This window comes from Herpailurus yagouaroundi, unplaced genomic scaffold (genome assembly GCF_014898765.1).
Source record: "Herpailurus yagouaroundi ecotype Mexico unplaced genomic scaffold, PumYag 164, whole genome shotgun sequence".
Lineage (NCBI taxonomy): Eukaryota > Metazoa > Chordata > Mammalia > Carnivora > Felidae > Herpailurus > Herpailurus yagouaroundi.
The window spans coordinates 19,492,545-19,518,978 of record NW_024412405.1 but is presented as its reverse complement, the minus strand read 5'-3'; the positions used below and the strand labels follow the sequence as shown (position 1 = coordinate 19,518,978).

At 38.8% G+C, this 26,434-nt stretch overlaps 1 protein-coding gene across 1 annotated transcript in view; it reads left to right on the top strand.

Moving 5' to 3' along the window:
• Positions 1-26,434, top strand: part of GPC5 (glypican 5) — a 1,452,106-nt gene that overhangs the window by 21,345 nt on the left and 1,404,327 nt on the right. The window contains exon 2 of the mRNA XM_040487248.1: positions 23,570-23,731. Coding sequence (XP_040343182.1) covers positions 23,570-23,731 — 162 coding nt within the window. The remainder of the gene's footprint in view (positions 1-23,569; positions 23,732-26,434) is intronic.

Below are 26,434 nucleotides of genomic sequence, written 5' to 3'. Positions count from 1 at the left end.
GACCTGGTGTTCCCTCTCAGCCATACCTCCGTGCTTCTGTTTTCCCCAATGAAACACACCTTTTCATCTTTTCATGCTTCTTACCTTCTCTTCCTTCAGTCTTGTCTGACCAGTCTTAGTTCAAGTTTGTTTTGCTACTCATCAGCTTTGTGAACTTAGATAAATTTAACCATAATAAACTCAATTTCTTATTTATAAACTAGTAATATGTTGTATCTTATGTTTTTTTGTTTGTTGGCAAAGAGACTATAAACCACCTACTTAAAAGTCTCCTGATTCCCTCTCTTATCTCTCCAAGAAAAGGAAATCATTTCTTCCCCTGTGCTCTCACAGAAATTAATACATACTTCTTTCATAGCACTTTGTCACATTAATTAAATTTTTTACAAATGTGTTTCCCCCTAGACTGAGCCCTGAAGGGACAAAACTATGTTCAGCCCTTCTTGGTATCCTTAATAACTACCATAATGTCTTGTATGGAACAGGTGTTTAATCAATATTTGATGAATTCATTTGATTTATTAATCAAAATAAAGAGCAGGAAATTACTGTGTAATTTAGCACAGGTGGAAGGAAGACTCAGCGTCTCCTAAATAGTCCTCTGAGAAGGGATGCTCTGAGCCCATTCGCGCAACTGGGCTGCCTACCCCTGCCCACAGCATAGAAACTTATACATTTATTGGTCCTTGAGATACTGTTTTTATGAGTTCTGCTTAAGTTGACCTCAAATTTAGTAACTGGCAAACCCAAACTGAGTTTTGCTGTCTACTATTTCTAGTAGCTGTCTAATTAGTGTTCTTAGCAAAAGTGCCTGACTAGTTTGGGAGAAATGCTGCATCCCAAGCACGGATCTTGAAGAGGCATAATACGTATTAGTAGATTAAAGCTCTGAGAAACACTACCCTTGAGAGAATCTATTTGATTTTTAAGAAAAAAATTTATTATATTTTCATAGGGAAGAGGGTTTTTTGACTTAGCTCACTTTTTATCATTCCCCTGGGACATTTTTTAACTTAATACCACTTAGAGAAGCCCTTCTTGAAAAAGTGGATGGAGTGGATGGAGAAGACAGATTTGTTGGGGTGCCTGGGTGGCTCAGTCGGTTTGGAGCTCGACTTTGGCTCAGGTCATGATCTCACAGTTCATGAGTTTGCACCCTGTATCAGGCTTTCTGCTGTCAGCTTGGAGCCTGCTTTGGATCCTCTGTTCCCCTCTGTTTGCCCTTCCTCTGCTGGTTCTCTCTCTCTCTCTCTCTCTCTCTCTCTCTCTCAATAAATAAATAAATAAATAAATAAATAAATAAATAAATACACTTAAAAAAAAAAGAAGACAGATTTGTTAGATACCCAGTTTTTAAAGTAGCTTTCAGAGTAGACGACACTCTGAAGGAAGGAAGGTGTAACAGTGGGCATGTCAACACGGAGGTGGCTGTGGTTGATCACCGTGGTAACGCACAATAGATGGTCGGCAGCATGGACCCAAATATCACTTGAAAGAGTGGCGCAGATGAAGATTTGGAGATCGTTAGGCGCATAGGTGAATCTCCAGGAGTAGAAGATCACTCAGGGTCAGAACTGAGAGACAAAACCTGGGGTGACACAAGTAATTAAAAACAAGGAGAAAGAAGCTAATCCAGTGGTGTTCTGAAAGGCAAGGAAAGGGGAGTGTTTTGAGAATTGGGGAGTAAATCATGTCAGATCCCACAAAGAGGTCAAGAGTGATTAGAAATGGATGGCTATCTCTTGGATTTGACAACTCAGAGTTCACCAGTTATCCAGATGTTTTCATTTACCAAAAAGGGCTGAGGTCAGAATTGAGACTACAGGATTGATGGGTGGATGAAGTGGAAATAATCAAAGCAGATCACTCTTTCCAGAGGGTTACTTCTGCAGAGAGAAAAAGCTTGAGTATAATTGGTCATTGTTGTGTATATGTTTGTTTTATAGGGTACACGCTTCACGAACATGTCTACCCTTAAGAAAGGGATGGGTGAGCCTAGAAGAGGTGACCGATTAAGGCAGGCATTAGTCACATGGACCTTTTTGGCTGTTAAGGACTTTGAACTTCATCCCAAGATCAATAGAAAGCCATGGGAAATTTTACAGCCTAAGTGCTACGATTTGCGTTTTTAAAAGACCCTTCTTGTCTATAGGGTATCCACTTAAAACTTCTATTCTAGGTGCAAGTGGTCGTAGTACAGATGGCAAGAAGTAAATTTAAAATTATTTAAGAGGTAGAATCAATATGATTTTGACTTCTTTGTTTTATTTCTTTTGCAACAAGAATCAATTAAGGTACTTCCCTTGTATATTTTTAAGTTGTACATCCTGCTGAAATCAGTCTCGAAAGACAAGAAGACCATATTGACCTTGAATTCATGGCTGTTTGAATAACCTTAATTATACTGCATGTTGTGTGTGGCTATTCATATGACATATGCTTCTTACTGCATCGTTAATGTATTCTTATGCTGTAGGGCCCTTCTAACTGAGTGAGTTATACAACTCCTGGAGGAGCTAATAATTTGAACCAGAAGAGGTCAAGCCATTCTGTGTCTTAATTGTTTTCTGTTACCTATAGGTTTCTATTTTATGTATTTATATCATAACTCTTCCAATACTAGTTTAAATCAATGCACACAGGTCCATATGTTCTGAACATAAGAGTCGGAAAAACAGTATGAATCCGGTATGAAAAATAAGATTATGAAAAATAACATGAAATCAGATGTAAGGTTAAGATGTGAAATACATACATTTTAACAAAATGAGGCATCAACACCTGTGAGCTGGGCTGAACATTTTGGCTCTGAGTTTCCTATTAGCCATGATAAAGAATGATGCAATTAGTTGCATGGCTTAGAGCAGTTATTAGAGAGAAAGAACAAGTAATGTGTAAGATGTTTTCCACAGGTTCTCCTAGAATAGATTATGCAATCATATAAATAATTTAGGCCAGTAGGCAAGATGTCTTTAACTGAAGAGAAGACCTATGTGGAATATTTGAACTGTGGTCTTCCTGGGCGGGAAGAGACCATATAGAGGAGACTCTTGCCTTTAATAAGGAATAAAATAGTATCCGACAATAAAGTGTTAGATTGCAATTAAGATAGTGTTAGAATACAAGAAATGATCAGGGCAAATTTTAAAGATGCAAATGGATTTTCCTGGCGATCATTACCTATGGAATGATTTTTTTTTTCTTTAGAGAGAGAGAGTGCAAATGGAAAGAGGCAGAGGGAGAGAGAGAGAGAAGGAAAGAGAGAGAATCTTAAGCAGGCTCCACACTCAGTCTGGAGCCCGATGTGTGGCTCGATGCCATGACCCTGGGATCATGACCTGAACTGAAATCAAGAGTCAGATGCTCAACTGACTGAGCCACCCAGGGGCCCTACCTATGGAATGATTTTAATAAGATAGAGCAAGTCAGTCTAGCATGCTTATGTAAACAAACCTGGAATTTATGAATTTAAGGAGCATGACCCCCAAGAAAATGCCACTGTCAGTTGTGTAATTACAAGACCTTCTTGGGACAAGAAGGACTTCTTTCAGTGGGGTTTATGGCAGGAATAGATCATAAAACACAGTGGGCGAAGACTAGCAGAATACAGTTTTTTCTAGAGACATGGACCAGGTGTTTAGTTACCCCTGCTGGCCATGACTGACACCCCAAGGTTTAGGAGATGCTGGACTTATTGTGGGGGCTGCAGTCTGATAAGCACTGGGGAGAAGAAATTTGTTGAAAGTGGAATAAACACTAGGAATATGCCTTAGTTACTAGAATTTAAGTATGAGAGTAAATCAGGACAAGGAAAGATCTCAAAAGTGTTGAACTGATACAGAATAAATTTTATGGATTTAATTGAACCCTTGACTATGATTCAGTTGATACTAGAATCTGGAGCAAGACGGAGCCTGTGGGTGGAAATAGGGTGTCTCAGTTGAATCAAGAGCAGGCATCTAAATAGATTGCCAATTTTAAAATGCAGTGTTTATTTTTCATTTGAATGGGATGTTCCATTATCATAACTGTGTGAGAAGAGAAAAGCAAATATCATTTATTCATAGCCTGCTGTACGCCAGGTACTTGCTAGGATTTTTAATCCATTATTTGATTAATTTTAATGTATCTGGATACAATAGAACTTTTCTCTGAGAAATGTAACCAATTTTCAAAATACCATTTATCTATTTTCTTTCTCTGGATTTCAATGTTTGGGTTAATACTATTTTAGATATAGAATCTGCTACTCCATAACTTACCCATTTCCTGGGTGAAATTAGTGTGTTTATTTGCTACATTATTTAATCTCTAGGAAGAACTTCCTGTTCCTCACTTTTATTCTCTCTATATTCAAAAAATTCAGAAGCTTTTTTTTTTGTTGTTGTTAATACTAAATTTTAAGTAGTTCTGAAGAAACAAAAGCTTATTTGTATATAAAGCTTTTTAGGCACATGTTTTCATGTGCTTGACTGATTTTGAGTTTGTTTTAGAAAAAATTCTTATCTATAGTATGTTCAGTAATCACCTAGTTTACGCATATGTATTTTACTCAAAACAATTTTAGTTACTCTTCAAGTAGTAGACTACTACAGAATGATGAGTGGTTTTCTTTTCATTCTTTCTTTTCCTGTTTGTCTTAGACAAACACTAATTAGTAGCTGGAGGTACTTGTCCTCAAGTAGCTGACAGTTTAGAAGGAAGATGACATGGAATAAAATTATGATGAAATATTTTACATCCTATAGTAGTGAATTGAACAGGGTTGAATAGAGGTCAAAGCAGGGATTGGCTCATCCTGATAGGGACCCTCAGAGAAACATGAGTTGAATACTGGAAGATGAGAAAGAAGGTTTTTAGTAGAAAGAATAGAGAAGGAAAGGGGTCAAGGGCATTGTAGCCTGATGTAAAGGTGTAAAGGCATGGAAATGATGGAAGAAGAACATTATGTGTTCAAAGGATTCCAAGTAATTTAGTATGACTGGAGTTGATGGTGGGATGATGAAGCAAAGTGGGAGATGAGGCCAAGGTCACTGGCTCTCCCATTGTAGCGTGCAGATCAGAACTTAGCAATTCTGATCCTTAGCAATTTGCCTCCTTCCCATTGATGATCTGAATGCGGAGATCTATAGCTCTTTTGTTTTTTGTTTTGTTTTGTTTTGTTTTTTGAGAAACACTGTTTTGAAGAGTAGGGACACATGGAGGAATTTTAGACTGGGATGGGCCAATTGTACTTTGTTAGATTGATCATCCTGGCAACAGTATGAAAGGTGATATGAAACAATGCAAGATTAGAGGACTACCTTCTTTAGGGATCAGGTTTAAATGCTACAACGGGGATCACCGTATATATAAAAGTAAAGACTTTTATTATTATTATTATTATTAATTATTATTATTATTTATTATTTACATAACTTTCTGTAGTTGAACATTCCAGGGCTGCAGGGTGTCTCTGACATATTAGACAGTGGCTGCTAAGATTCTTCTGGGAATTGTCAGTGGAAAGGAGGAGGACAATGGTGACGAGAGAAGTCTAGCATACATATTTTTAAATTTTTTTTTTTCAACGTTTATTTATTTTTGGGACAGAGAGAGACAGAGCATGAACGGGGGAGGGGCAGATAGAGAGGGAGACACAGAATCGGAAACAGGCTCCAGGCTCCGAGCCATCAGCCCAGAGCCTGACGCGGGGCTCGAACTCACAGACCGCGAGATCGTGACCTGGCTGAAGTCGGACGTTTAACCGACTGCGCCACCCAGGCGCCCCTAGCATACATATTTTTAAAGAGATTCTTTGAGATTGTATTTTTTAAAATAAATTTTTAGTATATGTGCTGCCAAAACGAGCACTAAAATAAATTTTTAATGTTTATTTATTTAAAAAAAAATTTTTTTTAAAGTTTATTTATTTTTGAGACAGGGAGAGACAGAGCAGGAACGGGGGAGGGTCAGAGAGAGAGGGAGACACAGAATTGGAAACAGGCTCCAGGCTCTGAGCTGTCAGCCCAGAGCCCGACGCGGGGCTTGAACTCACGGACCGCGAGATCATGACCTGAGCCGAAGTCGGACGCTTAACTGACTGAGCCACCCAGGCACCCCTATGTTTATTTATTTTTAAGAGAGAGAGAGAGACAGACAGAGCATGAGAGGGGGAGGGACAGAGAGAAAGTGAGACCCAGAATCTGAAGCAGGCTCCAAACTCTGAGCTGTCAGCATGGAGCCCGACCTGGGGCTCAGCCTCATAAACCGTGAGATCATGACCTGAGCTGAAGTTAGACGCTTAACTGACTGAGTCACCCAGGCGCCCCTGAGATTGTATTTATATACCTTTGGCCTGAATGTAGTCACATGGCCACACCTCAGGCCCAGGCGTAGCCATGCTGATGATCAAGTGTGCCCTTGGGAAGACAGATCAGGCTCCAGGCCTTAATAGTTTACATAGTGCTGTCTGAATGGTGAATTTCAAGGTCATATCTGTTGGGCACATGATCTGGTCTACAGCACATACACATGGACCCTGGTGACATCTCACTGCATTAGGAGGGGCCCAGCTGGAGGCTCAGGACAGGGACACTCTTGCCTGAATTGAAGAGTAGTACTGTCCCTAAGGAAGTAGCTGGGAGAAAGCCAGAATGTGAAACAAAAAGGAATAAAAGGAAATAATGAAATGAGTGGGGAACCTAAAGCTAGGGAAAGTGTGATGGTTGATTTTATGTATTAATTGGACTGGACCACAGGATGTCCAGATAGCTGATTAAACATCATTTGTGGGTGTCCCTGTGACGATGTTTCCAGAAGACACTAGCATCTAAATTGATGTTCCAGAGCAAAGCAGATGCCTGTCCCCCCTCACCCCCTAGCAAGTGTGGGTGGGCATCATCCAACCCATTGAGGATCCTAATGTAACAAAAACACCTGGAGGGAGTTTGGATTCTCTCTCTGCCTGACTGCACGAGGGTTCTTGGGCTGGGACTTAACACCACTGATACTCTTGGTTGCCAGGCCTTTGGACTCTGACTGCAATTTATTCCACCAGCTTTCCTGACTCTCCAGCTTGCAGCCAGCAGACTCTGTAACTGCTCAGCCTCCGTATCACATGCTTCAGCTTACACTGCTGTGTCACAGACCGCCCCAAAAGTCAGTGGTATACAACAACCATTGTGCTCACAGATTCTGTGGGTCAAGGATCTGAGCAGAAAATGGCATGTTTCTGCATGTTATCTGGGATCTTAGCTGGGGACATTTGAAAGAAAGCTGGGGGTGACTCAATGGCTGGGGACTGGAATCATCTGCAGGTGACCTTACATGTCTGGTGGTTAGGCTAGTTGAATGATGGGACCTCAGCTGGGCATTGCCCGGAAATATCTACACATGGGCATTCCATGTGATCCCTACAAGTGGGGTGGTTTGAGGGTCCTCACAGCATGCTGACAGGGTTCTAAGAGCAAGTGTTTTGGGAGTTAGGACATGGAAACTGCCAGTTTCGTAAATTCTGGGTCTAGAAACCAGCACAGATTCACTTCATACATATAATCTGGATTCTGTGATTGCTTGACAGACATATATATATGTCAAACAGATATATGTGTGTGTGTGTATATATATATATATATATATATATATGTTTGTCAAGCAAATATATATATCTATTCATATACATATTCAAATATATTCAGTTATATATTCAAATATATCTATGTATATATACACATATATATACATACATATATATATATATATATATGTATATATATATATGTATATATATATTTATTTGTCAAGCAATCACAGAATCCAGACTCACGCAGTGGGGACATAGATCTTACCTCTTAATGGGAAGAGTGTTAGAGAATTTTGGAGCCATGTTTTAAAACTGCCAGAGAGATACATGGAAACACCTAGAACTCAATTTCCCTGCATAATAAAAATGGAGGAAATATTTTGGTTTGTTGAAAGATAATAAAGAAGGAAGACCAAGTAGGCGGAACCGCATGGCAGGATGGCTGAGGGATAGAGAGATAAGAATGTTTAATATATATTTGGTGGTGGTACCTCTGCTCTGAAAACTTCTTAAGTCTTTAGTACATTGTATCACACAGATACGACTGCTTTCTCTGTCTCTGTGTATGTGTGTATTGATGTGATGAAGAGCTAGGGAAATGAAGGAGAGGAATTGATGGGATTGGGTTATTATGGTTTGGTGCAGGAGGGGGAGTGAGAAAGGGCCAGCTTTAGGAAGTAAAATGCAGGCCAGGGGATGTTTTGTGTGTCCACTAATTAGTTTGGACTTCAACAGTGCTGTAGCAATTGGCACTCCCATGTGAAACGAGAAGTCAATTGCTCCTATAGTCATTTGCCATTTTTTTGGTCACTGTTGTCCAGAACTGTACCCTGGTTTGCGTGTGTGTGTGTGTGTGTGTGTGTGTGTGTGTGTGTGTGTGTGTGTGTAACTGGGATTGACCCAGTATTGAACTTCTGATTATCTTAAACTAATAAATATAATTCATGTTTGGTCACAGTAATTATTCAGATATGGATACAGCGCAGCCAAAGGCAATAAAATATGAATGAAGGTTGCTTGGACTTCTGAGAGAGAGAGAGGCTTATTCTTCTATAAGGACTACCTGAAGTTACATTTTCTCTTCTCCTGAGTGATGGGGACTGAATCACAGCAGCCATTCTTTTACTTGAGGCTAAAGTGTCTGGGGGTGTTCCTTATGGGGAAAACTGAGGATGAAGCAAAACCTATGGAGGATAGAGTGGAGAGACAGAGAGGAAGCAAGTCTTCTGTGAAATTGTTTAAGCAGACCTGTTAAAGTTCCCTAAAATTATATTTAATTTATACTTTTAGTCTTTTGTACCAATTGAATCCCTTATGAGTTTTTGCCAATTTGAGTTGGATTTATTTAATTTTATTCACAAATATCTGTGTGACACAGTTCACTTTTTATTTTATTTAAACAATTTTTTTAATGTTTATTTATTTTTGAGAGAGACAGAGTGTGAGCAGAGGAGGGGCAGAGAGAAAGGGAGACACAGAATCCGAAGCAGGCTCCAGGCTCTGAGCTGTCAGCACAGAGCCTGATGTGGGCTGAACCCACAAACTGCAAGATCATGACTGAGCCACAGATGCCTCTAGAGTTTATTTATTTTTGGGAGAAAGAGAGAGAGAACATGTAAGCATGCACTCACATGCGTGTGAGTAGGAGAGGGGCAGAGAGAATGGGAGAGAGAATCCCAAGCAGGCTCTGTGCTGTCAGCACAGGCTCGAACCCACGAACTGCGAGATCATGACCTGAGCTGAAATCAGGAGTCTGACGCTTAACCAGTGAGCCACCCACGCACCCCTAGAGTTTATTTTTAATGCATTGTTTATTTCTAGGCATACAAAAAAGCCCTGGTTAGTGGGTTGGGAGGGTTTTGAGTGTCAGTTACCATTTGGACCCAAATCCACTCTGCCTGCTCACGCACAATATGTAAGTCTGGCTTATGTCACTAGGGACTTTTCCATGGTAATGTAGTCAGTATTCCTGAGATCTTTCTATTTAACTTATTGATCAAACCATCTGTTCTTGCTATCCCCATTATTAGAGTATTAGTGTGGGCACTTTGGCTGCAAGAAGCACAGACTAATTTGTTCTGTTTCAAAAAATTATTAGCCTTTAGATGTATCTCATGAAATCCCAAATTTATAGGGGATATGATATGATATGATAGGATAGGATAGGATAGGATAGGATAGGAAGGATTTGGGCCCCAGAAAAGGACTAAAGCAGGAACTATAGAGAGCTGACAGTTTTCTTTCATTTCTCTACACTGTGCGTTCTGCCCTTTTTCCTCCATGGTGAGATAGAATGGGCCCTTCACTCCGAAATTATATATAAACCAGCTCTGTTCGTGAACAGACTAGACTTTTTCTGTGTTCCAATTCTACATTCTCAGATGAAACAATCTAGTTGCTTCTGTTTGAGTCACATACTCACATTCAGTTCAACAGACTCTAATCAGATGTGATGTCCTATGACACACATGTGCTCTCAGGGGCCTCCCTCATGGAGGTATTGATGGAGCAGTTCTCAGAGGAAAGAGATTATTTTGAGGTGGGCTGATCCCACGGGAATTGTATGCTGAGAAGTCATTTTGGCCTGAGCTACATTTATGAATGAGAATTTCTTCCTCCCTTTTCCTAACCCCACCACTGGCAAGGTCTTGAGCCCATATCCATCAGTGGTTGCATATAGAGAAGTAATGCTTAATTTTTTGGGCCAGGTGATTCTGAATCTCTGCTTCAGCCTGGCTTGGAGGGGCTCTAATGCATGGGGCTGGTTTCCTTGAGAGAAAGAGTGCAGATAGTCTTTTTAGGTGAGCTGGTGAAAGAGCAGTAGGAAAATTTGGGGGCTCTTTTAAAACTGAGGGGGTGAGGCTGCAACTCATTTTGTTTCACACTCAAATAGCAGGCTGTGTGTATATGCTAACAATATATAGGCCTTCTGTCTCCTGAGCTGGTTAACGTGTTGCAGAACGTTGACTTCTAATTCATGACTCAAGTGTGAGAAAGCATTCTGTTTAGCATACCTTTCTCTGCTTTATAGACATAGAATATATACATCCATATTAGAAATGCTTGTTTTTGGTTATAAAAGTAAAGATTTAAGTGTGTGATTTTGTGTAAATATTGATAAACTATGGCTAGAAACACAGCTCTGAGTGTATCATCTGTTGAAGGATCAACGATGCCATTTATATATATGGGAGACAGCATTACTGTTCTACCTGTGAATATTATGTTGACCCTATTTGTCTAAATTTGTAGATTGCCAAATGTTACTTATTTTATATTGAATCTAGAACCAAAAAACCCCCCTCATAATAGCCAAAATAATGCTCTTGTGATAGCCAAAATACTTAATACTCTTCTGAAAAAAATTTTGTTTTTATATTTAAATGAATAATATCAATGTATACTTTTATAGGACAGTGCCTGTATTCCATAAAATGGATGAATCTATAAGTTCCAGCGATACATTATTATGAGAAATATTTGTAAAAAGGTACAATAATAACAAATGCCATTTTAAAAGGTTTATTGAACCAGTTTTTAATGTCCTCAGTGATATGCTTATCCTGAATCTATATTTAAAACTATCTCATTAATTTTAAGCCGTGAAAGTGCCTTCTTAGGTTTCTTAGAAAATATTTATGTGCAGGTAAGGGGAAAAGGGAGGAGACTAATGCTTTATTGAAGATCTTTTGTTCCAGACACTGTGCTAGTTGTGTACAACACCCTGGGACACGAGGCAAAGGTGGTCGTTATCCTGTTGGGACTTGAAGTCTCTGGAGAAAGAAAGAAATAAAATATAATCAATTAAATGCACAAAAGTGAATGTTTGGGTAAGCACCAGGGTGCAGGCCAATACAAGGGACTGTTAGCGCTTCAGTCATCAACAGGAAATGGACAGGAATGGACAGCAAAACTGTTAAGTCTTAGCACAACAGCTTTCAGTGTGTTTAAATGACCTTGTAACTATTTATCAGGAATAGGACCCCATATGCAATGTGATTGTTCCTGTAGTCACTGTCTAATGAGAGTCAAGAAAACAACCAAAATGGTAGCCCAGATGATTACAGATCTTAGGAAAATACAGACTTTCTGGAATGTGGCCACTTTCCCCAACAGAACTGATCTGTCCCTTCCTGAAAGCAGGATGTGGTGCCATCATCTTTTCCTTTTGCCCCTCCCCCACCTCTTGTCTTTCTACCTCATTGACAACTCCTTCTCTGTGAAGGTTCTTTTGAAACGCTTCTTTCGGATTTTCCATGTATAATATCATATCATCTGCAAAAAGTGAAAGCTAAACTTCATCTTTGCCAATTTTGATGCCTTTGATTTCCTTTTGTTGTCTGATTGCTGATGCTAGAACTTCCAACACTATGTTAAACAACAGCGGTGAAAGTGGACATCCCTGTCATGTTCCTGATCTCAGGGAAAAAGTTCTCAGTTTTTCCCCATTGAGGATGATGTTAGCTGTGGGCTTTTCATAAATGGCTTTTATGATGTTTAAGTATGTTCCTTCTATCCCGACTTTCTTGAGGGTTTTTATTAAGAAACGTTGCTGAATTTTGTCAAATGCCTTTTCTGCATCGATTGACAGGATCATATGGTTCTTATCTTTTCTTTTATTAATGAGATGCTAGAACTGATACATGAATTTAGCAAAGTTGCAGGATACAAAATCAATGTACAGAAATCAGTTGCATTCTTATACACTAATAATGAAGCAACAGAAAGACAAATAAAGAAACTGATCCCATTCACAATTGCACCAAGAAGCATAAAATACCTAGGGATAAATCTAACCAAAGATGTAAAAGATCTGTATGCTGAAAACTATAGAGAGCTTATGAAGGAAATTGAAGAAGATATAAAGAAATGGAAAAACATTCCGTGCTCATGGATTGGAAGAATAAATATTGTCAAAATGTCAATACTACCCAAAGCGATCTACACATTCAATGCAATCCCAATCAAAATTGCAGCAGCATTCTTTTCGAAGCTAGAACAAGCAATCCTAAAATTCATATGGAACCACAAAAGGCCCCGAATAGCCAAAGTAATTTTGAAGAAGAAGACCAAAGCAGGAGGCATCACAATCCCAGACTTTAGCCTCTACTACAAAGCTGTCATCATCAAGACAGCATGGTATTGGCACCAAAACAGACACATAGACCAATGGAATAGAATAGAAACCCCAGAACTAGACCCACAAACGTATGGCCAACTCATCTTTGACAAAGCAGGAAAGAACATCCAATGGAAAAAAGACAGTCTCTTTAACAAATGGTGCTGGGAGAACTGGACAGCAACATGCAGAAGGTTGAAACTAGACCACTTTCTCACACCATTCACAAAAATAAACTCAAAATGGATAAAGGACCTGAAGGTGAGACAGGAAACCATCAAAACCTTAGAGGAGAAAGCAGGAAAAGACCTCTCTGATCTCAGTTGTAGCAATCTCTTACTTGACACATCCCCAAAGGCAAGGGAATTAAAAGCTTTTGCACATTAAAAGCTTTAATCATGAAGATAAAAAGCTTCTGCACAGCAAAGGAAACAATCAACAAAACTAAAAGGCAACTGAAGGAATGGGAAAAGATATTTGCAAATGATATATTGGACAAAGGGCTCGTATCCAAAATCTATAAGGAGCTCACCAAACTCCACACCCGAAAAACAAATAATCCAGTGAAGAAATAGGCAGAAAACATGAATAGACACTTCTCTAAAGAAGACATCCGGATGGCACATGAAAAGATGTTCAACGTCGCTCCTCATCAGGGAAATACAGATCAAAACCACACTCAGATATCACCTCACGTCAGTCGAGTGGCCAAAATGAACAAATCAGGAGACTATATAGATGCTGGAGAGGATGTGGAGAAACGGGAACCCTCTTGCACTGTTGGTGGGAATGCAAATTGGTGCAGCCGTTCTGGAAAACAGTGTGGACGTTCCTCAAAAAATTAAAAATAGACCTACCCTATGACCCAGCAGTAGCACTGCGAGGAATTTACCCAAGGGATACAGGAGTACTGATGCATAGAGGCACTTGTACCCCAATGTTTATAGCAGCACTCTCAACAATAGCCAAATTGTGGAAAGAGCCTAAATGTCCATCAACTGATGAATGGACAAAGAAATTGTGGTTTATATACACAATGAAGTACTACGTGGCAATGAGAAAAAATGAAATATGGCCCTTTGTAGCAACGTGGATGGAACTGGAGAGTGTGATGCTAAGTGAAATAAGCCATACAGAGAAAGATAGATACCATATATTTTCACTCTTATGTGGATCCTGAGAAACTTAACAGGAACCCATGAGGGAGGGGAAGGAAAAAAAAAAGAGGTTAGAGTGGGAGAGAGCCAAAGCATAAGAGACTCTTAAAAACTGAGAACAAACTGAGGGTTGATGGGGGGTGGGAGGGAGGGGAGGGTGGGTGATGGGTATTGAGGAGGGCACCTTTTGGGATGAGCACTGGGTGTTGTATGGAAATCAATTTGACAATATATTTCATATATTGGAAAAAAAAAAAAAAACGCTTCTTTATCGCCAACATTTGTCTTCGGCCAGTGTTTCTCACCCAGAGACCACTGATTATGCCCAAGGGGTATGTTTAGCAATGTCTGGGGTCACAACTGGGGAGGGTGCCTCTGACATCCAGTGGGTGGAATTCAGAAATGCTCCTATCCTACCACACACAGGGCAGCTCTCTCAGAAAGAAAACAAAGCAAAACAGAAGAACCCCCAAAAGCAAAAAAAACTCCCCAACAACCCCAATGGTCTGGCCTAAGGATGAGAAACGTTCTAAATTTAATAAATGAAACTCTTCCCTTAGTTGGTCTCATTGAAACCCTCATTATTTAGTACCATTTGTGTGTCAAACTCCCAAACTTACAGTTTCAGTGTGGATCTCTTGCCAGGATTCCTTGGAAACCTGTGCATTCTCCGTTTCTATGACCAGTACCACGGATGCATCCAGGCCCAAATACTAAGGCTTATCTGTAATTCCTGTTTCTTTCTCACCTGTCAGATCCCACCCAAGACATCCAAGTTATCTTCCGCCTCCAATGTATGTCTGATCTAACCACTTCTCATTACTTCTACCCAATCTTAACTCTCATCTGCAATACAGAAATACTTATGGTCAAAATAGCAATTAGGTGCACTTGTAAGAACAAAATCAAATCATGTTTACCCCCTACTTCCTTTCTTCATTGTGAAAATCCCTCCTAAGTGTGATCTAGAAGGCATTGTGTGAACCTACCTCATCTCCTATCTTTCTCCCCTTTGTTCACATACAGGGCTTCTTTCCTTTTCTTTTTATATTTGGCTTTCAGTAGTTTGACTATAATGTGCTTAGGCATGATTTTCTTTGTATTTATTTTGCTTGGGGTTCAATGAGCTTTTAAAAACTCTTAATTTGTGGTTCTTACCAATTTGGGAAATTTAAAGTTATTATTTCATGGAGTATTTTATCTTTTTGCCTTCTGGGACTCTAATCTTATATGTTACATTTTCTGATACTCTCCCACAGCTCTCTGAGGCACTATTTATGTCTGTTTGTCTCTCTGTATTTTCAAGTTTTAGCTCTTCTTCACATTGGATACTTTCTATTGGTCTCTTAATGTCCTCTGACTCTCCTCTGTCATCTCTATTTAGCTATCAAGCCCACCCAGTGAAATTTTTATTTCATATGTTGTATTTTTCAGTTACAGAATTTGCATTTTGTTTTTCTTTGCAGTTTCTTTTTTCTCTCTTAAGATTTCTTATTCTATAATTTTCAGAGCACATGTTCCTTTTACTTCATTGAACAGGGTTATAATAGCTCTTTAGAGCCCTTCCCTGTTTATTCTAACATCTGGATCATCTCATGTTGGTCTGAATTATTGCCTTATCTCTTGACAATGGGTCGCCGTAATACAGATTCTTCATATGTCCAGTTATTTTAGATTGTCCCCTGGACACTGTGAATGCTATGCTATTGGTATCTCTGGATTCTATGATACTCCTCCAAAGGGTGTTAATGTCTTTGTCTTCAGAGAACATTACTCTGGTTGGACTCAGACTGTCAGTTTTATCTCTTGGGAAGCTATTGCAATTTTAATTTAGTTCCTTTTCTTTATCTTGCCAGTAGCTGGACTACTTATAGTCTGCCTTGGCCACGTGAGGTGTAGTGTCAGGATTAGCCAGAGATTTGGGCAGAGTGTGCATAGAGCAACTGGGGTTCCTTCTCTCTGGCCCACTCCTTCCTGGTGTTTCTCCCTTCCTCGCTGTTTCTACCAACAGTGATTTCCTCGATATCTATCATCTTGTGCTTAATTCCTAAAAAGACTGAGTTTTTTTTTTTAATTGGTAGTCACTTTATAGATGGGATGCCCTCAGACTAAAAGCCACAGAGATAGGAAACTAACCCTATGGCGTTTCCCTTCTTCTAAATATTGACTCCCTTCCAGAATCTTTCTTCTTTTGTTCACTCTCCAGAGCTTTCAGGTCATTGGTTGTTGTATTTTGTCCAGGGTTAATGGCTGTTCTCCATTGGTAGCACTGCCACACTGCAGTGGAATCTTTCTTATTGTTTCTTGGACATAAAAGTTATTACCACAGAGCAGGAAACTGGAACAAGAACTAAACAGGTGTTATTTGACCCTCCATTTAATAGCAAGTCCTTTTGAAGTTCTGGAATAAAGCATAAAAGAGAGTGGCATGTTTAGCCTGCTGTAACCCTGCGCACTATTATTGCTGTTGTATTGGCCGGATCTCGTTATATGGCAGGTGACAGAAGAGGCTGTGGTAGATCCAGGCTTGACTCCGAGCCGGGAAGTGACTGTGGCATCTGCAAGCCCTGCGTCCCTGCGCCATTAAATTCAGTTCCAGCCGAAGCAAGAAAGCTTTGCTTTCCTAGATGCCTCTGCAAATATCTTTTTGCATTTCTTTCTTGTGACTGGCTGTCTATTTCTGAATCAATCACTGTGCTGACAGGATAGGATGCTATGTTTTAACCAGTCTAGACTCATCATTATATATGTGTAGATATGTGTCTATGTGTATCAGTCTCATTTGGATAGCATGTATGTGAGTGAGCAAGAGGTTGAACTGAGAAGAAATTTCCAGGAGAGGGAACAGATGCTGGCCAGTGTTCAGCAGATCCAATGCCATTGTCATGATTCTTGATGGATTCATGGACTTAAGTATTTTTTATTCTAGCTGGGTGAAGGAATACATTTGACTCAGTCAGAACCCTATCACCATATAACATTTTACAAACTCCTATCACTTTCTGAATTTACGGCAAGAAGACAATCTCAGAAAAGATAGGAGGAGCAAGTTTACCAGTGTACTCCTCCTACTCTCAATTCCAAGGTCCTGTTTTGGTGTGGTGAGCATTTGGTATTTTATGACATGTAATATCCACTCTGGTGATCCTGAAATATATCTTGATCTCAGGGTCTTGGTACCAAGGGCTCTTTTCTATGTAAGCCATCAATAAAGCTGGTGTGTGCTACAAGTATAAAAATCCTGTAAGTTGACTGGGGGAGAGTAAATGTTTGAAACAAAAAGAGAACGTATGTAATCAACAAGCAGTTCTATTCTAAAACTATTTTTTTATTACAAAATAAAGCACAGATACAGAAAACCCTTGGGTTTAAGCATATTTGATTAATTGTAGCTCATTACAATTATTATTTTTTTATTAAAATAATTTTTTAATCTTTATTTTTGAGAGAGAGAGAGACAGACAGAGTGTGAGCAGGGAGGAACAGAGAGAGAGGGAGACACAGAATTCAAATCAGGCTCCAGGCTCCGAGCTGTCAGCACAGAGCCCGTGAGGGCTCAAACTCATGAACCGTGAGATCGTGACCTGAGCCGAAGTCGGACGCCCAACAGACTGAGCGACCCAGGCACCCTTCATTACAATTATTATTATTGAGGCTCAGGTTGTTCCAGGGTTAACCAGTAGAAACCTTTTGAAATTGGCTGCTGTGTTAGACTAAATTATTTCCTCCCAGCCCCCCGCTTCAAATTCATAAGTTGAAGCCCTAGCACCCAATATGGCTCTATTTAGAGATACGGCCTTTAAGGAAGGAAGGAAGGTTAAATGAGGTCATGAGGATGGGTCCTATCCGATACGAATTGTGTCCTTATAAGAAGAGAGAAAGGTACCAGGGGTACAAATGCACAAAGAGAAGGTCATGCAAGGACATAGGGAGAAGGTGGCTATATGCAAGACAAGGAGATCTCAGGAGATACCTAGCTTGTCAGCACCTTGATCTTGGACTTCCAGTCTCCAGAACTGTGAGCAAATAAATTTCTGTTGTTTAACTGACCAGTCTGTTGTATTTTATGACAGCCCTAGTGCCCTAACCTAACTCCTGAATCCTTTTGATGAGACCCCGCTAATTATTTGGTAGCTTCTTCACTATGTGGTGGACAGGGTGCTTTGGCTAGTTTGTCATCTTGTTTTTGCCTGCTCTTGACCTAGGATGAGGCATTTCTTTAAGAAGCACTGATTTCTTCTTGTGAAAAGTAGTATTTCAAGATAATAATCTGGGCACAAGGGATGCCCTTTGCCACTCAGTTGGTCATTGTTTCTAGGCCTTTTCAGGGAAGCTAGGAAATATGTACTTTCAGAGGTAAAGTTTTTCATGATTTCATGTTGATACTTCAATTCAAATTCAAGATTACAGACTTTTACTTCTTCTTTATGCCTCCACACTAAAAAAAAAAAAATCTCAATTTTGAAAATACAGGGTAGAATTAGACAGAATTTGAATATTCCCTAATTATTTGTTTTATCTGTGCCCTTCACAGTTGTAGCGTAACATGAAATGTAGTTTTTAGCATTTTTCCTGTTTTTTTCTTTGGGAACTGATATTACGAGAGTGTTTGTTATTTCTGTCTTTCAAATCTATCCATTCATTTTGATTTTTGAAAATTTGTTATTTTTCATTTTCTTTCCCGTAGGGCATTACCTTTGTGTGACTGGCTCCTGTGTTCCTTCTGGTTTAGTCTTCATTTCAGAACTTGTTCTTTCATCTTTTGTTCTGCACCGAGTATGGGCACTGCATCTGTCAGGTTTTCTGATACTGCTTTGTGTTATTCTTCCATGTTTTCTTTCATTATCTTTTATCTTTTGTTTTTCTTTTTAGGGGCATATCTTTCTAGCATGCTTTCTTTGTCTGTGGGAGATTTTTCTGCTCCTTACTCTCTTTTTTATCATAACAACTCTGTGTGAGATTTGACTGCAGTATTTTTTGTTGCTCATTCTATAGGAAGGGAGTATTGTTTTCCTGGACATTTAGGTTGAGGCTGGCTTCAGAAAAGCTTTTCTAGCTGTACAGAACTTCTTCTGTTTCTGTGTAGCATTTAAAATTATGGGTGCTTCTTTTCTGAAATTCCTTGGCTTTAATTCCATTCTCACATTGGTCTAGACCTTCTTTATCTGTGCTTCTTGGATCCCTATTCTGTTAAATTTTGATTCCACTTCCAGAACTTTTTCTGTGTGGAGTTCTATCCTGGAAAAGAGGCTGCTTGATCTGTTTTAAGAGTTCACACGTTCGGATAGCTCCTGATCATTCACTCCCTTCTATCGTAGGTCTTTTGCACATACCCGGTAATCGAGAGGGCAAAAGCGTCCCTGTTTCTGCTGCTGTTCTCAAATTGGCCCACTGTACTTTCTGGCAAATTCTGTTGGCTGTTTGGGGGTTGTCCTGTCCTCAGTGCTTCTCTCCACTGCCCAGACTCTGACGATGGGAAAATCTGTGGCTGTTGCTGATCTCCACCCCCTAACCCCCCGTTTATATTTTGAAATTGTGGGAATTCTCTATCATCTAGTTTTGTTATATTTCTTGGATTTATTTTCTAGTTGTTCCATCTGGTTTATGTGGGGATTTGGAGATAGTGAAAACTATGCCTTCACGGCTGCCATCTTTCCAGGATGACTCCCAATGCTCCTATTTTAACACATTTGAAAAAACCATCCAGAAGCAGGGAGATGGCTCTAACAGTTTCTCATGCAGGAAAACAGAAAGGAAGTCATAGTCACCAATCCTGCTGCTTCTGGGTGAGAGATCAGGAAAAGCCCCTGAAATTCTGGTTGAATATCCTTCAGCAAGGAGCCTGCTGTTTTATTTTTAATTTCATTTGCTTTTAGTAATTTAATTCTTGCAGAGCTTGATTTTGCCATTCGGAAACATGACTGCTGCCTCTGAGCCTTGACTGTGCTCTCTTGCTGTTTCATAGCATCCTCAGTTATGCCATGTTCTTTGAAACCAGGCTTTGAAATATGCTAAAAATGAGTCTTGGTACCTACATGGTATCTGCTTGGGTTCCGTCTGGCTTTGCTTTCTTATAATGTTTGTTCTGTTTACAGTGGGAGAACCGCAGCCTCCCATGTTGGGCGTTTTATCAACATACAGCTTATTATGACCTCTGGGCTTATACTGTGAGCAAAATGTAAGGTATGGTCCTTCCCCTGAGGGTGTTTGGTTCATCTCCTCTGTCTTTTGGGCTGATACAGGAAGCATGGGAACTAGTTTCTTATGGACTCTCTCCCCCTCCACCACCACCCCAACTCTGGATACTGAGGAAAATGTTGTGCTGGTTAAACATAACTAGATCTTTGAATTATAGTCCTGCTTTGCATTGGAGTTTAGTGTTAATGTTGTTGTCATTATCATCCACCAAGATTCTGAATGAAAGTCTGGATTAATCAGTGCAGATGCTCATCAGCATGAAGAATGTATTTGCTCTTAAGTGTTCTAAATTGCTGTCCATGCTTATTCAGCATATTCAGCATAACCCTTGTTATGTTTAGGACAACAGTCATGGCCATTTGCAGTACCTTTCTAACTGTACTTTCCACCATTTAAAATTGGGTGAAAACGCAAATGGCATCTTTATAACTTCATATTTTAGATGACTTTTTTAATGCTCATTTATTTTGAGAGAGAGAGAGAATATGTGAGAATGCGAGCAGGGGATGGGCAGAGAGAAAAAAAAGAGAGAGAGAATCCAAAGATGTGGGGCTGGATGTGGTGCTCAATCCCACAACCCTGAGATCATGACCTGAGCTGAAATCCAGAGTTGCACACCTAATTGACTGAGCCACCTAGGCTCCCCAAGCCTATTTTGTTTTTTGAATAAAATTCCTTGGATGGTTCCTGACCTAAAATTTGGTAACTTACCAAACAGATGACTTCTTTCAAGAAGAAGAATCAAAAATGGCCAGTCATATCTGTAGACAAACCATTTATAGATTTAAGGCTACAGCTTTCCTCTCAGTAGAGTGATGGTGAAGAAGATACTTTGGGAATCACTCTGCCTGTTTTCGATCACCAGCTCCACCATTTTGTAGTGTGTGACATAGGTATGTGATATCGGGCAGTTTTCAAATCCTCTTCATGTCTCCATTTCCTCATATGTAAAATGTGGTAGTAATGGTCTCTACATCATATGGTTAATGTGAGGATTCAATAAGATGATGTTTATTCACATTAGATCCTCAACTGTAGGTTTGGTGAATAAAAATGGAGTCTCTATGCTTTTTTAGGCACTGTACTGGTCAACTGGGATATAACAATGAGCAAAAATTCCCTCATGTGGAGCTTTACAGTTAGATGAAGGAATTAATTAGTCATCACATGAAGGAATATAACATTGCACCATGATAAGTGCAATGGAGAGGAATGGTGCACTTCAAGAGCGTATAATAAAGACAAGAGCTGTCTGGGAGGCTAAGGAAGGTTCTCGCGGGAAGGCTGAGTTCACATGTAAAGAAAAATAGATGGCAATGAATTAGGAGGAGGTGTGTGTTTTCCATATGTGTGGGTGAGCACATGTAGGATGAGAGCATCCCTTCCAGAGAGCCGAGCATGGAGAAAGTGGCCCTGAGGCAAGAGGGCACTTGGTGACCATGAAGGGCTGAAATAGGCCCATGTGTGAAGGGAAGGGTACATGGGCAGCGTTACTTGAGATGAGGCTGGAGTGAGAGGGAGGTTGGAGTGGTCACAACTTGGTGCCTTCATAAGCTATGTTTAAGAACGTGGTCTAGCAAAGGACCTTGGTGTTTGAATTCTGGAGAGACATTTGCAAAGATCTATTATTGTTGTTGTTATTGTTGTTACTATTGTTATTCCCTAGCAGTCCTTACCATACTAAATATGTTTATATACTTTCATGTTTATTTATTTGTTCTTTCCTCCAATCTCTATTCTTCTCTGAACTCTTAATTCCCCAGTCCTTCCATTTAGGAATAAAGCTGGGAAGGCAGCTTTTTCTTTCAATCAGTCTTAAAGTAGAATTTGCTTTTGTATACTTTTAGCCAAGAAAAATGAAAAACAGTTGCCAACATATTACCTGCTGTGACACACATCAATATTTTATGCTTTTTTGCCTTTGAGAAATGCTCAAATGTTGTCATTTTTTATTTGTTTAACGTAAACAAACTAAAGCCAAAATTATTACAAATTTTGGTGTCCTATATTGGCCGATTTCACATGTTTTGATCTTACCCAGAACCAACTTTTGGAGATGTGAGGCCTGAGGTCTACTCTGTGTGAAAAAGGAGGGGTTTGACAGTGTCTGTATGGCACGCATATGTGCACACATGAGTATTTTATATTTGCTGATGTAGAGTTGGTCACTGAAGAGCTGACATGTGTGCTGTGAAACTTCCCCATCACCAATAAGGCCACAACTGTTTTTCCTACCCTAAGATAAGGAAATAATGTATTCTATTAGGCCATGAAAAGAAAACTCTGCTGAGCTTTATATAAAACTTGGCTAGCCTTGGGATGCTCTAGGGCCCAAACCATGATGTCCCATCAGTGTTCTCCTCGATAGGCACTATCCATGCCCCTTTACCTCTTTGTTCTCTAGCACGTCTGCTGTGTATAAAGGTGCCTCCCCTGTCTTGTTACGTGTTTTGCCTATTATCATTGTACTGGTAAACTTGGCTATAAAAATACTTTTTTTTTGTATTTTCATATTATTCTGGTATAGAATGAGGTTTTAGCTCATCTGGGATAAGAGTTGTTAATTCTATTAGCATTTTTCTAACTACAACTATTACATATGTGTAATTACTTCACATTCCATGTAATCTGCATCTTCCTGGAAGTTTTCTGAATATGGTTGTAAAACTACATGTACTTTTAATGGTAGGAATTGTCTCTAGTAAACTAGGGAATGAGTAGAAATTTGGATGGTGGGTTTGGACTATGGAGGATCTCAGTCTCCCATTATACTGTTATTGCTGATAACCACTTCTTCCATAAGAATCGCAAGTGTAATGCTGAGTTGAGAAATCAGGTGAAGGTTTTTCACCTTTATTTGATGTACAAACTTTGATTTTATTTCCTCAGGAAAAAAATAATTGTTTTAGCCCACGTCCTTCTTTTTTTTTTTTTTAATGTTTATTTTTATTGTTTATTTTTGAGAGAGAGAGAGAGAGCAAGCCGGGTTGGGGCAAAGAGAGAGAGACAGAGAATCCAAACCTGTGAACTGTGAGTTCAGACCCACAAACCATGAGATCGTGACCTGAGCCAAAATCAGACGCTTAACCAATTGAGCTACCCAGGCACCTCTAGCCCATACACTTCTGATTAACGTATTTAGATCAAATACTTTTGGCTGAATTAACAAAATAAGCAAAAATAAAAGTTTCCTGATGTAGCTCTGTACTTATATGTAACAGTTAATTTGTTTCCTGTTATATAATGTATTTGTCGGGTAATAGTAATTAGTTAATTGAATAGACATATTTAATATTTGATCAAAATGTTAATAAAATATTTGAACAAAGAGTTAATAGTTTACAACATTTTGTTTCATGGTTGGCTTCATGGACAATACATACATTTTTTTTTTTAACAGCAACTGCTCTAGTACATCAATTTCTCACCTAGTACATGAGCCCCTTCTGATCATTAATGCCTGACATGTGACATGTAATGGTAATCAAATAAACAGGTGATTATTCTGAAAAAATATTACATCTGTTCCAGGACCTGATCTACAGGTTTGCATATCCAAAAAACCTACCTGTTGCACCAGGAAGATGGAGGAGAGATACCAGACTGCAGCTCGCCAAGATATGCAGGAAGTCCTTCAATCATCCAGCTCCACATTAAAGTTTCTAATATCGCGAAATGCTGCTGCTTTTCAAGGTAAACGTATCTTGATTTCTGAAACTAAGGAGAAGTCTTGTTATGCAATCTTCCTATTACCATTATGCTGGTAAACTTGGGGTAGGTTTTCTTACCTTTGCATACCATCATTCTGGAACAAAATGAAGTTTTAACTTCTTTTAACCCTCAGAAAAAGGTCATTATTTCTGAGGTCAGTCAGGACATAAATACTGAGTTGGACTGGGAAAACTGTTATATTAGTGAAATAGTCCTTGGAAATATGTGCCCTTTGTGGGTCCTTCCAGGTCCCTCAGTATTCTGACCTATGGTTTTACTGCAGTATGAATGGACATAATTATTAGATTTTAGTATTCTGTAACATAAAATCTCATTGCTTTTAACTGGGAAATTATAGATTTATTTTTAAAAATATGATTTGAAGAAATATTTGTCTAAGTTTTTCCCCTGGCTACCTCATGTGGTTTTCATAAGAACACCAGTGTGATATGTCAAAGTGCAGACAAGTCTGATAAACAGTAAAATAGGAAATATTAATTGGATATTTAAGGATCAGCTAAGACCAGAACTCAACCTTAATTCAAACAGTATGTTCAGAAATAAAATTAATGGGTTATAAAATTACAAGGCACATTGGAAAATAGATGATCTTTCCCTTATTTTAGTCATCATCTCCATAAAACCCCTTATTACTACAATAAAATAGCTTAATTTATTTTTCCTTTTATAAAACATTAGCTTAACTGTATATGATTAGAATGAAAATATCTAGATTATACTACTTTTCAAACAAATTTATTGCTTTTGTTCAAAGCAAAATAGACTTTTGTTAGTATTCCTTTTCCTTTATGTATATTATTGTCAGTCTATTTAAATAATTTGTGCTTTGTTTACATGCATAACTAAATCACAAAGCTGATTAATTTTTAAAACTGTGTTCATTAAATAACATAAATACAATGAATCAGGATAAAATTTAAGTGGAGTTAAAATGTAGTTCATGATGAATTAGTGATTTTCTTAGGGAAACTGTGATATGTCAAATTTTAAGATGTTATTATTTTAGTGATTTTTTAGATGTCTTAGAAAACAACTTTATGTCTGTTATGGGATTTATTCATATGAAATAGTTGGAGGAAAACATGTTGATATGCCTTGTAAGCAAAGATTTGTGATTTGAACTGGCTGAACCAGAAGACTATAACCACATACACAGAGTGTTGTGATGGTTTTTTTCTCATGGAAATGACAACATGCACAATATGGACAATACATTCTAGAGGTAAAGGGCAGTGAATAAACCAGTCTGACCAGAACAGGGATGGGGAGTGTGGTGGAGATTCTATGCTTGAAAAGGTGAGCTGGACTCACATGGAAGGAGATTTAGAGCATCAACTTGAGTTTGAGTCATTAAAGTTTATGGAACAGGAAAGCTTCATAATGATTTCTTATCTTTTAATGTCAAAACTAATCCTTTCAAGTAAGAATATATGGCTGAAGAAGATCATGACCAATGAAACCGACCTTTTTGGATAGCAGAGCTAATTATAGAAGTGAAAGAAAGTGCTATCGTTGCTAATATATTGGCACTCAGTGAATGTTGAACATTTTCTTCTACCTTCAAGGATATCTTAACAAACCTTTTACACATTGTTGGATAAATTGATCAAGATAGAATACATCATGGGGTGCCTGGCTGGCTCAGTTGGTAGAGCATGCAACTCTTGATCTGAGGGTTGTGAGTTCAAGCCCTATGTTGGGTGTGGAGATTACTTAAAAAAAAAAAAAAAAAAAAAGAGATAGAATATATTAGGTTCAAATGATTGGGAAAAATACAACACCTGAATTATTTACTTTTAAAATGGGTTCAGGCTGCTGAAAAATTGTGGTGATATTGCTAAAAGTTTGGTGACAAATAAGAAGTAGAAATACATGGGATCATCTCTATCTACCATAGTGTCAGGTAATTTATCTACATTGAAAAATTTTTCTGTTTAATAAATTTTGTTATACTCAATAGGTTGAGTTTTGCTGGGGAGGGGGAGAGATGGCTACACAGAATCCGAAGGAGGCTCCAGGCTCTGGGCTATCAGCACAGAGCCTGATGCGGGGCTCAAACTCACGAACTGTGAGATCATGACCTGAGCCAAAGTTGGATGCTTAACTGACTGAGCCACCCAGGTGCCCTTGAGTTTTGCTGTTTACTTAAATATTAATCGTAAAAATGAAAATGGTAGGCGCTTTCTTAAATATAACTTGTTATAAGTGGTTGTTTTCGCCCTTTGTGGAATGTCAAGTTTTATTTAAGAATCATGAGAAGGCAAAACAAATTTAGAATAAATTTGCCTAAAGGCTAACTTTACTGGAATACATTCTTTTATAAGAAGAATAACTGCTTTTAATTTAATAAATAGAGTAAGTAGCTTTAGGATTATGTCCATAAAAACAAGCTTAAACATATATACTAAAAGCAGTTTGAGAAATCACATCTACTGTACCATAATCGAGCAGGTGACTTTATCAGTAAGTAAATTGCCTACTATCTAGTTTCTGTGCCATCAGAATATCTGAAAACAATTCAAAGTCTTTATTTTTCTAAGAAGAAAGAAGCCAACACACTTTATTGGGAAAACTGGCTGCTTGAGAGAAATTTAATGGGGAAATCAATTCACTTCTCAAATAATGTAAGTAGATTTGCTGTTTTTGATATTTTGATTTTCAAAT